Source organism: Labrus mixtus, chromosome 21 (assembly GCF_963584025.1).
Source record: "Labrus mixtus chromosome 21, fLabMix1.1, whole genome shotgun sequence".
In the NCBI taxonomy this organism is placed as follows: Eukaryota; Metazoa; Chordata; class Actinopteri; order Labriformes; family Labridae; genus Labrus; species Labrus mixtus.
Window position 1 is genome coordinate 3,178,093 of NC_083632.1, and position 13,601 is coordinate 3,191,693.

Sequence of the window (13,601 nt, forward strand, 5' to 3'; positions counted from 1 at the left end):
AAAATTATCACTCAGTCATCTTCTCACTCCACATCACATTACATTTTCTCTGTGCCGTTTTCTCCTCTCTCTCTCTCTCTCTCTCTCTCTCTCTCTCTCTCTCTCTCTCTCTCTCTCTCTCTCTCTCTCTCTCTCTCTATCATTCCCGTCATCGATCCTGTTTAAGAGCAAACGAGGCAAAGCAGGCGTTCACCCAGAAAGCCTCTAACTAGATGTGACAGGCACTAAAAACCAATCCTGTGCAGCTCTGCGGCTGAGCAAACGCCATACTCATCATGACTCCAACAGCTCTGCTGCTTCATCTCTCCTCCGGTATTCATCTTCATTTTCTCAGTCTGTGTGATGAAACATGCACACACATGTACGTACACTCTGTCCTGATATGAATTACCATAATCCTGCACACACACACACACACACACACTCTTTCTTCCCTCCCACATGCACAGTACAGCGTCATACTCTCCTACATACGTTCTTATAAAACGACCACATTATGGCATAGTCATGACAGCTTTTTTGTAGATTTATGTCATGCTCTTTTTAAATTTTCAACACCAATTAGGATGACAACCAATCAGGAAAGGGGGGAATTTAAACCACAGTATCTTCCTGTTCACATCTATGATACCATTTAAATGAATAGTTTCTAATTTTAGGTAATTGATTGGTATTTGCTTCACTGCTGAGAGTTGGATAAGACGTTTGATACCATTCTCACCTCCATGTAGAAACCATGAAACTCCAACCAGCTGTAGATCAGCTAAACTTATAGCTTACTTGGCCTTTATGTCTGATGGGTCTGAGTCAGGGGTGGGCAACTGGCGGCCCCCATCAACCCTCAACGTGGCCCTCAGTTCAATTCTGACATATGAATTAATTGGAAACATGAAGAAAACATGACAAAATCTGCCATGAAATCATGAAAACCAGAAAATATGTCCTAATAATATTTGATCTCTGGTATATGTTGAGTTAAATTTGAGACATAATTGACTGTAATCGTTTTTGGAAACTACAATTTGGCCCTCTGGCAGTGAGAATTAAATGAATGTGGCCCTTGCTGTGACCAAAGTGGTCTAAGTGGAGCTGCAGATGATCACTTGTTAATTTGATATAAGATGAAGATGCACATTCATACATTCGACGCAAAAGTACGATCTGTCATTTTTGCAGTCTCAATCCAACATTTAAAGGTGAGGTGTGATGCAATGTGAAACATGGAAAATCACCGGATGTTGCTCTAATTGACCAGTAGATCTCATGCAAGATCGGCGCCATGTCACACATTTTTCTTCATCTAGGAAATGCATGGAGCGGATAGCCTTTAGCACAGCATGTAAAACTCCAATGCTAGCTTGCAGAGTACCCATAATGTGTGCGTGTCATGGTCTTTGTCTTTCCTCGTCATCTTTCTTTTTTTTTTTTTTTTTCAGGACAGGTAAAAACAGAATTAACTGCAATAGACCTGCCTGGGAGCTCTTACTTTACCATGTCGCTAATTCAGTGTCCCTGATGTTTAAAAAAACAAACATCAGATCTCAGCGGTGTTTTTACTAACTTCCTCTCACACACAATACTTCCTCTCCCATACATTTTTTATCATTTCAGAAGCATTCTCTCTACATACATCAGTCTCAGTCTCAAAACTCTGCTCTATAGAGTCTAATGCTGTGTGTGTGTGTGTGTGTGTGTGTGTGTGTGTGTGTGTGTGTGTGTGTGTGTGTGTGTGTGTGTGTGTGTGTGTGTGTGTGTGTGTGTGTGTGTGTGTGTGTGTGTGTGTGTGTGTGTGTGTGTGTGTGTGTGTGTGTGTGTGTGTGTGTGTGTGTGTTAGAAAGAGTGTGATATTATGCATGACTGAGAATAATTGAGTATACAAGAAAGTAAAGTTGTGCATGAGCGAGGCTGATTTATGATCAAAACAGAAGTGAGAGTGTGTGAGTCTGACTGTGCATACAAACGTGTGTGTGTGTGTGTGTGTGTGTGTGTGTGCGGAGATGAATGTGATGAATTTGTGAGATTATGATGCTGTGTGAAAGCAAAAATGATTTATGGTCTTAACATCCTCCTATACTTTTACTCTCTCTCTCCCTCTCCCTCTCCCTCCCTCTCTCTCTCTCCCTCTTTCTCTCCCTCTCCCTCTCTCTCTCTCTCCCTCTCTCTCCCTCTCTCTCCCTCTCTCTCTCCCTCTTTCTCTCCCTCTCTCTCCCTCTCTCTCCCTCTCCCTCTCTCTCTCTCTCCCTCTCTCTCCCTCTCTCTCCCTCTCTCTCTCTCTCCCTCTCTCTCCCTCTCCCTCTCTCTCTCTCTCCCTCTCTCTCCCTCTCCCTCTCTCCCTCTCTCTCTCTCTCTCTCCCTCTCTCTCTCTCTCTCTCTCTCCCTCTCTCTCTCTCTCTCTCTCCCTCTCTTTCTCTCGCTCTCTCCCTCTCTCTCTCACTCACACATACACACAAAGATACACAAGGGTCACTAATGGATCTGCATATTTTATTCCTGTGCATTAAACTATAACTGGATGTAATGTGAAGCCGCTGAAGCAGGCTGCATATGAGATACACTAATGAGAGTATATGAGAAACTTTGATTGTATCCGTTAATGTTGTTATGTGATGTTTGCTTTAGTGGGTCTGCGTCTGCTTTTTGTCTCACAACAGGTACAGATTGTCTTTTATTTATTGACCTTACACCAGTGACAGAAAGTGTATTTGTGAAAAACTAATAAGTCATTCACTGTGCCTCTCTTGTACTCATGGTGTTGCTGCTTGTGTAACATCATGAGAAAAGCCACTCAGACAGTAAGTGGGTGTCTCTGAAAAAGCTTTTAGATTGGCTCCCCTCTTATTCTTCTGACGGAACATTTTCAGTCATTGTTGAAAAAGTATGTCTCGTCAGCCAAAGCCGTGTCTAATGGTGTTCCTCAGGGCCCTGTACTAGAGCCTCTGTTGATTTCTCTGCATCTGCTCCCCGCTGGGGCGTGAGAACTTTTAAATATGTCTCCTCACACTGCAACTTTTAAATCCCCCAAATAACTCTAAATGATCTGTTCTACTTCACTGTATACAAGCTTGGATGGCAGACAATTTTCTCAAGCTGAATACTGAAAAAAAACGAGAAGTCTTTTTTTTTTTTAATCGTCTGCTGTTAAACATTGCCCTGCTTAACTGAGGTGTCTCAGCATGTACTGTAAATAGTATGGTTCACTCCTCTTATGAAACATGGCTGAACTCAGTCCTGTTGTGTCCAAATCTGAGCTAGAAGAGAGTGTTCAAGGTTTTTTTTTCCACTTCAGCTAGATTGTTATAACTCTCTTTTCACCTGCCTCAGCAGCACATCCTTGAAGTGCTTACTGTAGAAGGGATGCAAGATGTTGTTGCCAAGCTTCTGACAAAATTGTCTAGAAGGTCTTAACCATCCTCACGTCTTTGCACTGGCTTCCCCGTCATATTCAGAATCCGTTGTAAGGCGCTTATGATATGTGTGGAGCGTTGTACAATTTGTTCATGCACGTGCTTGTATTAAAAAGCTGCTGAAGCCGAGCAGCGCCAGCAGGACTCTGAGGTCCTCTGATCAGGAGCTGCTGGTTGTTTTCTCGTAACTGAAAGAGATTTGAAGTGTCTGCAAATGGAGCTGCAAACCGTGGACTGTGATGACATTTTTAAAAAGCACTTGACAAAATAAAATCTATCAGAAATGCACAACACATTTTCAGTGACAATCCAAAAATCTTCCTCAAAGGAAAACTGTTAAACCTTCATGTTGTACACAGTAAACCCACTTTAACATTTCTTAAAAAAAAACATTTAAACATGACAACAAAACTCTGACTTAGAAGGAAGAAGTCTGTGTATAAATCCATGTAACACTCTTTCCAGGTTCAAATCTGACCTGTGGCTCCTTTTCCGCATATCATTCTCCGCTTCTCTCTCTCCTCAATTTCTGACTCTATCCCCTGTCTTGTGTTAAACCGTGCCCTGATCATAATCAAGAACAACAACATCACACTTTCTCTCTTGTTTTTTAAAAATTCTCCTTCTCCCTCTTGTTTCCTCTCTGCAGCGAGAAGAGGAAGCTGCAGGTGAACATCTCCAGTCCCATCCAGTGCAGCATGAGCGGCAGGAAGTGCACGGTCATTGTGGAGCCCAAGATCAACCAATCACAGCCAGACTTCACCAAGAGCCGATCTGGTTACATCCTGGCCGTCCCTGGCAACTAAACCAACGGGCCAAAAAGCGGAAGAAAAGAAAAATAGCTGACAGCTGATTTAAAAACCACGCCAAGGTGATGATGAAGATAATGATGATGATGATGATGATGATGATGATTCATTTTTGATTCACTTGTGTTTTTGCAGAGCTGCTGATAATGAGATGACTCAGTTTGCAGCTCTTTAGGAGGATTCGGTTAATTGGATCTGTGAAAATGCAAAGCCATGCCAAATTGTAGATTTCTATGCAATATAACTTTAAACAGAAAGTGTGCAAAAACACTTCCAATTTAATGCTTAACAGATTTTTCTTTCTTTTTTACGCACTACATGATAATGATAATCTACCAAAGTAGCGTTTCTTCTAGTTTAAAATCCACATTTTTAAGTTGATTTTCTGTGCAATATTTAGATAAAATATCATAAAAATAAAAAATAAAAAAAAGGCTTTGCAGGGCGTATGAATCCCTGCAGCTCCCTGTGCAGGAGCCGGATCTAAAACGATCCCTGAAAATGAAGCAAGATGATATTTATGTGTGACAGAATCGAGGGAAAACTCTGTTTTTGTGATTTATGTTCTGAGGAATAATTATGTCAATGACCTGAATTTAAGACTTACTTTCCCCACACGTTAAATGAAAGGAAATGCAGAGTCCACTTTTAGTTCAGTAAATGTTTACAATCACATGTGGAAACAGCGAGGAGGAAAAATGTGATTCAGTGATTCAGCTTGTCTCATTCGTTGTTAGTTTGTTAGTCAGAGGATGTGTTGAGCATATCCTGAGCATCGCGAGTTATTATAATTTAAATTCTGCTTTTCATAATCTCTACTACAACGTCTATCTTTTATATAATAATCTCTAATACTGCTTGTATATTTAAGGTTAGAAAATACTTTATTAAGCATAGAAATACAATGCTATACCTTAATAACAGAAGGCAAATATGAAGACAATAACCAAAGTATTTAAGTCCATATTCTCTAGTGTAGCAGCTGAGTGTTTGTGGCCAGTACTGTGTTATCCCACGTGAACTCCAGCCCCTGAACACAACCTCATTTGCCATCTTTGTGTTGCGTGAATAGGCTAATGACTTGTAGTGGCCCTTACTCGTTTGGAATAGACTTCCACTTGACAAATATCCCCTTCAACACAGAGGGGGGAAAAAAAAAGAGTGTGTGAGTGCGACTGTAGGCGCGTGTGTGTACTGTGTGCATGTGTGTGTGTGTCTGTTAGCTCTCCTGTTCTTGGCTCTGAGACCGAGAGTCTGGCTAATGGCCACAGAGAAGCAGTGCAGACAGACGGCTGTGAAGTCTGTAATCAGGCTGCTGTCCTACTTTACCGCCCTGTTCCATGATGGGAGTGACTTCTTGTATGAGCAGAAGATCTTTGGAGGCCTGATGTCCGTCTGATGCTGCTGCTGCTAAACTCCATTCACTATTCTCCAGCCAATTCACACAAGTCTCATCATCAGCACTTGAACACTGAGATTTTGGTTACATCAGAGCAGTCAGGGTGGAACCCCCTGTGTGTGTGTGTGTGTGTGTGTGTGTGTGTGTGTGTGTGTGCGTGCATGTGAAGCTACCGCTGTTGTTTTGCACCTTGTGCTTCCACAACGCTGTATGTAAAATCACATTCTGGGATACCAATATCACGTCGATAGGGATACATTATGAAAGTCCAAAGGCGTAATGATGGCAGGACTTTCTCTACGGCGCAGTTGCAATATTGTATGTGCTTGTATGGTTAATATAATATCTATTTTGTCCACAGATAGAGTAGACTACAAGTCTAAGGACTACAAACGTGCATTTTCATCGCTCTAAAACTCTACTCAAAGGTTAGAGTTTCATATTGGCCTTGGTTATTAGTTAATATAATTAATTAGCTTATTAATTAATCTGTTCAAAAACAGCCTCACCACAAGTTAGCATTCGAGCTAACCTCTTAACAAGTTAGCCAGCGTGACACATGCTAATGCTACACCATGTGCTCTCCCAGTTTTTTTTCTTGTTATCTTTACTGGGCTTTTTTTCTTTCCCTGTCATTTTGTCCTAATGACTGTCCTTAATTTCACTGAGTAATCCTGCTGAAGTAAGAGGAAAACTCCAAATGAGTGCTAAATGGACTTTGGTTATCGAGCTAACTGCCAATTAGCAAATGTGCTAGCTCAGAGGCTAATGGGAAATTAGGTTTTTGCGGTTAACTCAAGCGTGCAGCCCTTTAACTGACTGGACAAAACAGAAGTTGAAGTCCTTAAAAACCATCCTCTCTCTGGACTTTCTTACCCTCCATTTCCCCAAAGGTTAGCACTTTCTAAGGGATTTGCAATAGGTTAAAAGTGTAAATGTTCATGTCAACATGCACCAAAGTCAAACTTGACTTCACCTTCCAAAGCAAAAGTTGCAAGATTGTTTTCTAACCTTTTGTTTCCCAAGTCAAGAAGCCGTTTCTTTGAATATCAGCTTTAAAGCAGAAAGGCTAAAAGTACTAGAAACACTTTGATTCCAGCCATGGTCTTAAAGATAATATGACAAATGTTTTCCAGAATCTCTTTAGACCGGAAAACAGAAATTGTTTCACTTTGTGCCCACAGAGATTTTCTGTACTGTCTCTGCACAAAGTAAAGATTGGCGACTGTGGGCTGGAGATCGACAGCTCAGGGTCAGGAATCGGAGCTCCCTCTGTGTCTGGCCTAGTTGAAGAGGCAGAGCAACTCTTGTCGACTTTAATTCGCCAGGAAGGACGAATCGTTAGCAGTTATTTTAACCACAGTAGCATTGTGCCTAAGTGTTGACTGAACAACTCGTTTATCTTAATTAGTTTGTAAGTACTCGTGGAGCAAATCTCTTTCCTGCCTGGCAGAGCGGTGGCGGCTGACCTTGTCCTGTTGCTCGGTTTAAAAAAACACAACTCTCTGATAGAGAAAGGAGTCGTTTGGGGAAACTGGTGCATGGATTAAGGAAGTGACATGGGTAGCGTTAATAGGCGATTTTCAGAGGAGCTCAAGCGCAGAGGCTGCCTGCGATGAGTGTGTGTGTAAGTGTGTGTGTGTGTGTGTGTGTGTGTCTGCTGCTCTCCATATCCTTCAGCAGTGTAATCTCCCACAGGGCCTCTCCTCCTCTCTGCTCCGCTATTCACCGCTCATCATTAGGATGGACTCCGTGTCACTCCTCACTTCAGCGCTTCTCTCTCCGCTTTCTTAAGGCTAAAGGGGGTTCGTGAACAAAGCCTCGCTTGGCCTCCTCTTGCTTTTCCCTCTCCTTCTCAACTCCACCCCTCCCTTACTCCTTCCACTTTTTTTTTTTTTTTTCCTCACTCTTCTTCTGTCAGATCACTTCGCTCCTCGCCCACTCCGGCTGACTGTACCGTCCTGCAGGGCAGTGAACGTTTTCCTATTTTTCTTCTTTTTTTTTTTCCTTCAGCCGTCCTGTGCCCGCGAGGCCTGGAAATAAAAAGGGAAACAACACCAGCAACGAGAAATATCCAACAAACGAGTACAGAGCAGAAACAAGACGTGTCAAACAATAGGAGAAACATGCAGCAGCAACAAAAGAGATATTGGGATCCAAAACCTATCATAGATAACGAGAATGTTATCCTATTACAAATCCCATTTAAATAAAAATAACAATGTGCCAATGGCTGCTCAGATCTAATGCAAAGCTCAAATATTCAGCTGGGGTGTTTTCTGGAGGATTTCTAAACCAGTTAATATTCCCTCTTACCATCTTTCAGAGTACTCCCCTCAAACAGAAAAACACATCTCATTTCCATGTGTGACTTTTTCTTGCTATTCTGTGAACGTGTGAGTACAGTAAAGACAGAGAGACAGTCGAGCTACAGACCCAGAAACAGCCTGAAATAGAGTTGTTTATAGGCATGATGAAATACAGGATCAGAGTGGATTTAGAACAAGAAACTTCACACACATGTTTTGGGGAGCTCTGAGACTTATTTGTTGAAAAGGAGTATAATATGTGACCTTTAAACAGTTTTTGAACCGCATTGGATACACACAATAAGATCAATTTAAAGTTCTTTGGGGGTCTTTTCATGTTGACTACAGAATACCATCACATTAATGATTAGTTTTGTTCAGCAAAGATGACTTTTCCGCTCTATTATTAACCTAAACGCAGGTTTAATAATCAAACAATCCCTTTACCCCTTCCTAATTATCACTTTTATTAATGGGCATAAAGAGAACGTTGGTTATGAATGTTAACACGAGAAGATGTGTGCCATTGTGTTCTTCCCTACACTGTTCTATGCAGTTTTCATCGTACACTTGTATGTGTTTTTTTGTTCCATACGTACAAAAGAGTCTCATTATTAAGCCCATCATTGTTAGCCAAAAGGCTAACACGTTCCATTTTCCTCTCCATAATTTATTCCTGTGGCTCAAAGCAAAGTCTGTATGCACACACCTTTCATTCAATAAGTGCCTTATTTTATATCGAGTTTATATTTTGCATATTTGTGATTACATTCCATCGGTATACTGTAATATCTAGATCAAGACTAAAGGGAACGTCATCGCTGTAATACTATTTCTGTGCAAATGTATTCTGTATCAATGCAGATTGTGTATTCCATGATGTTCAGTAAGGAAAAAAATGTCATTAATCGTTTTATTAATAAATGTATTTGCTTCAATAGCTGATCATTCTTTTCCTAGCTTGTTGACTAACTGTGCTGTTGTTGCATGTGTTTGTGTATTTAAGCGCGGGGAGTCAATCAGCATGATTATCATGCAAACACCGATGTTAACTCTAAATATTCCCCCGAGGTCGGCCGTTCTCTTTACCGTTCAGTGTGGAACTAGCTGGCCGTAGCTCAACGTTAATCCACCCACTAGCAGCTGCTTCACTGAGTGACGTGGCGACGAACTAAACCCCTGCAGTCGGCATGACAACGCCGCTTCCCACTCCCACTGTGTCAGCCATCAGGAGCTACCTCAGCAGGGGGTTTTAATCCACAGGCTGATGGATGACTATCGGCTAAACAGAGTGGGATGACTTTTTTTCCCCAAAGGGCACTGACTAAGTAAAGCGGGACAGCCTGACCTGCTGGTTAAATAAATTGGAATTAATGGACAGAGAGTGATTTCTGTAGAATGAACTGACCCAAACTAATCTGCCTACATGGGAGGGCTCGCAGTGTATTTGGATATACAACCCCGATTCCCAACAAGGGGAGTAATTTTGTAGATATAAAACGGTGTATCATCTGCATATAAACACATTCATATAAGATTAAAGTTCAACAAGGGGAGTAATTTTGTAGATATAAGACCATATATCATCTGCATATAAACACAGTCATATATATACGATTACAGTTCAACAAGGGGAGTAAATTTGTAGATATAAGACCGTGTATCATCTGCATATAAACGCAGTCATATATATATACGATTACAGTTCAACAAGGGGAGTAATTTTGTAGATATAAGATGGTGTATCATCTGCATATAAACACATTAATATTTAAAGATTACAGTTCAACAAGGGGAGTAATTTTGTAGATATAAGACGGTGTATCATCTGCATATAAACACAGTCATATATAAGATTACAGTTCAATATGAAGCTGATCTTTTGAATATTTATTGCTACAATGTACAATAAACTACAGGCGAGGATAAGACTGAATGCACAGGAAAAGCATCCTACCAGCCTGAGTCATTTGTTAGCATTGATCACGAATTAGCTGAAAAAGTAATGTATGTATTTGATGGTATTGATGCTCACCATAATCTCAAACAGGAAGAAAATTTTCATGTCTTATTCATTTATCTCTCTCTCTCTTTCTTCCTCTCTGAGCTGATTATGGGTGTTTTCTTTGTTAATATAACCAAGCAGATTTGATGTTGATTTGCATCAGTTAATCATCTTTAAATTAGATTCCTTCTAGGCTGCTGTCAGGTGTCATTTCAGTTCCAGCTAAGTAAGGCGGGACCGACTAACCAATAGGCTACCGGCGCCCAATTTCTGTGAAATACGTTTCTCTCTCTGTTGTTGTTAGTTTTCATTTCAGTGCAGATTTGATGCAACACCCTTCCACCCTATCCACCTCCAGTGAATCTGACCCAGTGTCCAGGTAGAGCTCTTCAGGTGTCCACTCCTCGTCACCTTCTGAATCCTGCCCTATCCACCAACACCACAAGTGTCTAGACTCCATCGGTGGGTATCCTTTCCTGCTCTCAACCTCCCTACCCCTTCAAATACATGAAGACCCAAAGACTTTGTGGCTTCCTAATCCTTATGATGCGGGAAAATGAATTACAAAATGGTCTTAAACACTCGTCTGCTGACAGCCCTTGTCCTTTTATCCATAAAGCAAAAAGACATCAGCCTTTACTAGCAGCAGTGAAGTCAGTTTAATTAACTTATTACAAGCGCTGCTGACCATGTTGTCCATGCTAGTGCAGTTAAATTCTAAATATTATAATGCTGATATTGCTTATATAACAAAGGGAAAAACTGGTTTCAAATTGTTTCAAATTTGGAGAAACAGCCTACAAGTTCAGTGTCATTCCCCAAAGATAAGTGGGCATGTGAGATGGGAATCAAACCACCGAATCATATAAATAATGGCCGACACTTAAACGTAAAGCAGCCCTTGACGTTATCGTGACAAATCTTCACAGTTCAATTTTTCTTCAAGACAAACTTAACACACATTGTGAGTCGAGGGCGTAATCTAGGGGTTAAAAGTGAAATAATAACACTTGCCCCTCCCTCCTTACCATCAACTAGGAGCCCTTAAGAAAGGCTCTTTCAATCCTAGTTACGTGTGAAGTTTCAGGGACCAACAGATCAGAATTTGGTTGTTTTGAAAAACCTTTAAATATGGATCTTACTGAGACTTTAGTGTATACAGAGATGGCATCTTGTGTTTACAAAGTCCAGATCTAAGTGACACAACTTCCCATCAGTCGACTTGTGAAGGCACAAAAAGACAAATGGCCGTCTTGAACGATCAGTGCATTTTTATTTTTCCATCACAGTACAAAAATAAATTAAAGTAAGCAGAAACTAAATGAAAAAAGTTTCAATTACACGAGAGCTTTTTTGTCTTTTTTCAAAAAGAACATTTTTATTGAACAGCATGGACACCCCTCCCTCACCACAGCGAAGGGAAAACCAAGTCCTGGTACCAGTGTGATCTGCGTTTGCTCCATGTCCATAAGAAAACTGTCACACATTCCTCTGTACAAATAAAACGCTGTCATTCACACGCTCACACAGACACACATTCACGCACACATGCAGCCTTCCAATGCCCCCCCCCCTCTTTGAACTTCTTTTCCACTGTTTCGTTTTTTTATCTACAAAGTACGCAACAAGATACAGAAAAAAATGACAGAAATCTTTAACTATCACTTGAGTCTTTTTTTTCATATTTAATAAGCTTTTTGAAAGTCTCAAAACAACTACTCAATGATGCAAAGTGGGGAAAAAATGGCACATTTCAAGTGAGTCGGGGCAGGTGGACGGAGAGTAAAGGATTGTCTTTACCCCCGATGCCCTGCTTTTACCTGCCAGAGCAGACGCCCTTTCAAAGACTGTGCCCCCCCCCACCCCCCTTTGTGTGCCAGTAAAAAGCTAACAAATGAACTTTCCTTTATTGATCTAACTCCAGGATGTGACAATCTGAGCTGCTCATTTCCTCTGACTCACTAACACAGCAGACGAGGAAGCCTTCCACTCTCTTGGAACAACTTAAAAACATGATAGAAGCCTTTCGTTGGCACGCCCGGTCCATTAACACTGCTGAAGAGTCTGCAGAATTTGTCTGTACTGATGATAAGGGAAAACTGGTTTCTAATACATATCTGAATAGAAATACTTAAGTTCCCACAGTGATTGGACGCATTATTAGAAAGAGCAAAAAAAGCTGCAGAAAACGAGTCTCCTTGAAGAAGAAAAATAATCACATCTGAATTGTTCTGCATGCTTACTGTTTTGGTTTTAATGGCATCCCTATTCCACACTGCCGCACATCGGTTTAGTCGAGTGGTTTCTTGGAGTGAATATGTGATTATTCCTGATCTGTTGCAGCCCCCCTGCATGAACGAGATGCCGCCTCACATTTGGTTTTACACAGAGGGCGATGCAGATGGATTATCCTCATGGTAAGCTGTGCTCTTCTGCAGGGCGAGTGTCATTGAAAGATTTGTATTCCCGTGGAAAAGATGTGTGTGCTTCCTGTTTGTGATATGTGGGACAGCAGGTTGGATTAGCTCCAGTGCAGCACGATAAAAAGATGTTTATATAGGGGGGGGGGGCGTTAGGGTCAGTGTTGGGTTCCTCAAGGTGTCCTTGATGATGTCACTTTGGTGATGATCAGACTAAGAATTGGTTTTGATCTAAGGGCTTTTCAATGACACATGGATCAATAAATTCCTGCAACATTCATTTGCATAAACCAGATCAATCTTCATTCCCACCAAAGATAAGCGCACCTACACAGCCTGCAAAAAACCTCCTTGTCATGTCCTTCCCTTTGCAAAGTCTCTCCTCTCTCATGTACATTAAATGTGCCTAAATAAATACATAAATGGCAATAAATTAGGTGTCAGTAAGTAGTTATTAGAAGATGAAAATCCACCCCATAAACCACCAGCAGGACAAACAGTTCAGTGTTTCTCAGACTTGTGGGGTTCTCATCAAAGATATGGCACTGTTTTTTTTTTTAACATTTTCTATGCTGAATCATAAGCACAAATCGAAAACATCATTCCAGAGTGGTTGCAACTCAACCTATCGACAAAAGTACAAAAAGAAGTTCCCTGGTTAAACAAATAGCCTATTTTAGCAAGCATAGCTAAAAAAAAAACTAGTGTCACTTTGTTCACAGCATTCTCTAATGTAGATGCAGTTGGTTTTTAAATCAAGTAAAAAGAAGAGATAGAATAATTGCTCCTGCCCTACTCCTGGAAAAGAAAAAATTGCATGGCACACGTGCAAAACATTACATTTTCTAAGTAAAAAAAGAACCAAAATGAAAGAAAACTTGTTCCAGAAAAGCAATAAACAAGCCTCCATTGGTGTTAGCCTCTGGGAAGTAAAACATCCATTAACTTTAATTTTTTTTCTAGACGAAAATAAAGTTCTGACCCACAGTACGACCACTCAGTTTGGCCGTACCTCCTCCGGCTGTTGTCCTCTCATCAAAAGTCCCACAATGCAATGCCTCCTTATAGTCCACTTGAATCTTTCCTTGTACAGTAAAAGTCCTGCAGAAACATGGATCCAGCATTAATGGTCGCCGCTGTTCTTTCAGATATGCATTGCAGCAGAAAACGTCCAGTCGTATCCGTGTTAATGGAGGGGGGACGTTGGTGTCGGCGTTCCAGAGAGAGAGAGCCAGGGTTTGTAGCCGAGGATGCT

General features: G+C 41.1%; 1 protein-coding gene and 1 long non-coding RNA gene across 3 annotated transcripts in view; one reads left to right on the top strand and one right to left on the bottom strand.

Annotated features, from left to right (window-relative positions):
- Positions 1-8,859, top strand: part of myo1d (myosin 1D) — a 123,640-nt gene extending 114,781 nt beyond the window's left edge. Inside the window, exon 22 of the mRNA XM_061028411.1 lies at positions 4,054-8,859. Within this exon, the coding sequence (XP_060884394.1) occupies positions 4,054-4,210 (157 nt within the window). The 3' untranslated portion in view covers positions 4,211-8,859. The remainder of the gene's footprint in view (positions 1-4,053) is intronic.
- The window catches only part of LOC132955552 (uncharacterized), a 735,720-nt gene that overhangs the window by 229,401 nt on the left and 492,718 nt on the right, over positions 1-13,601 (bottom strand). The gene's annotated exons all lie outside the window — the stretch shown is intronic.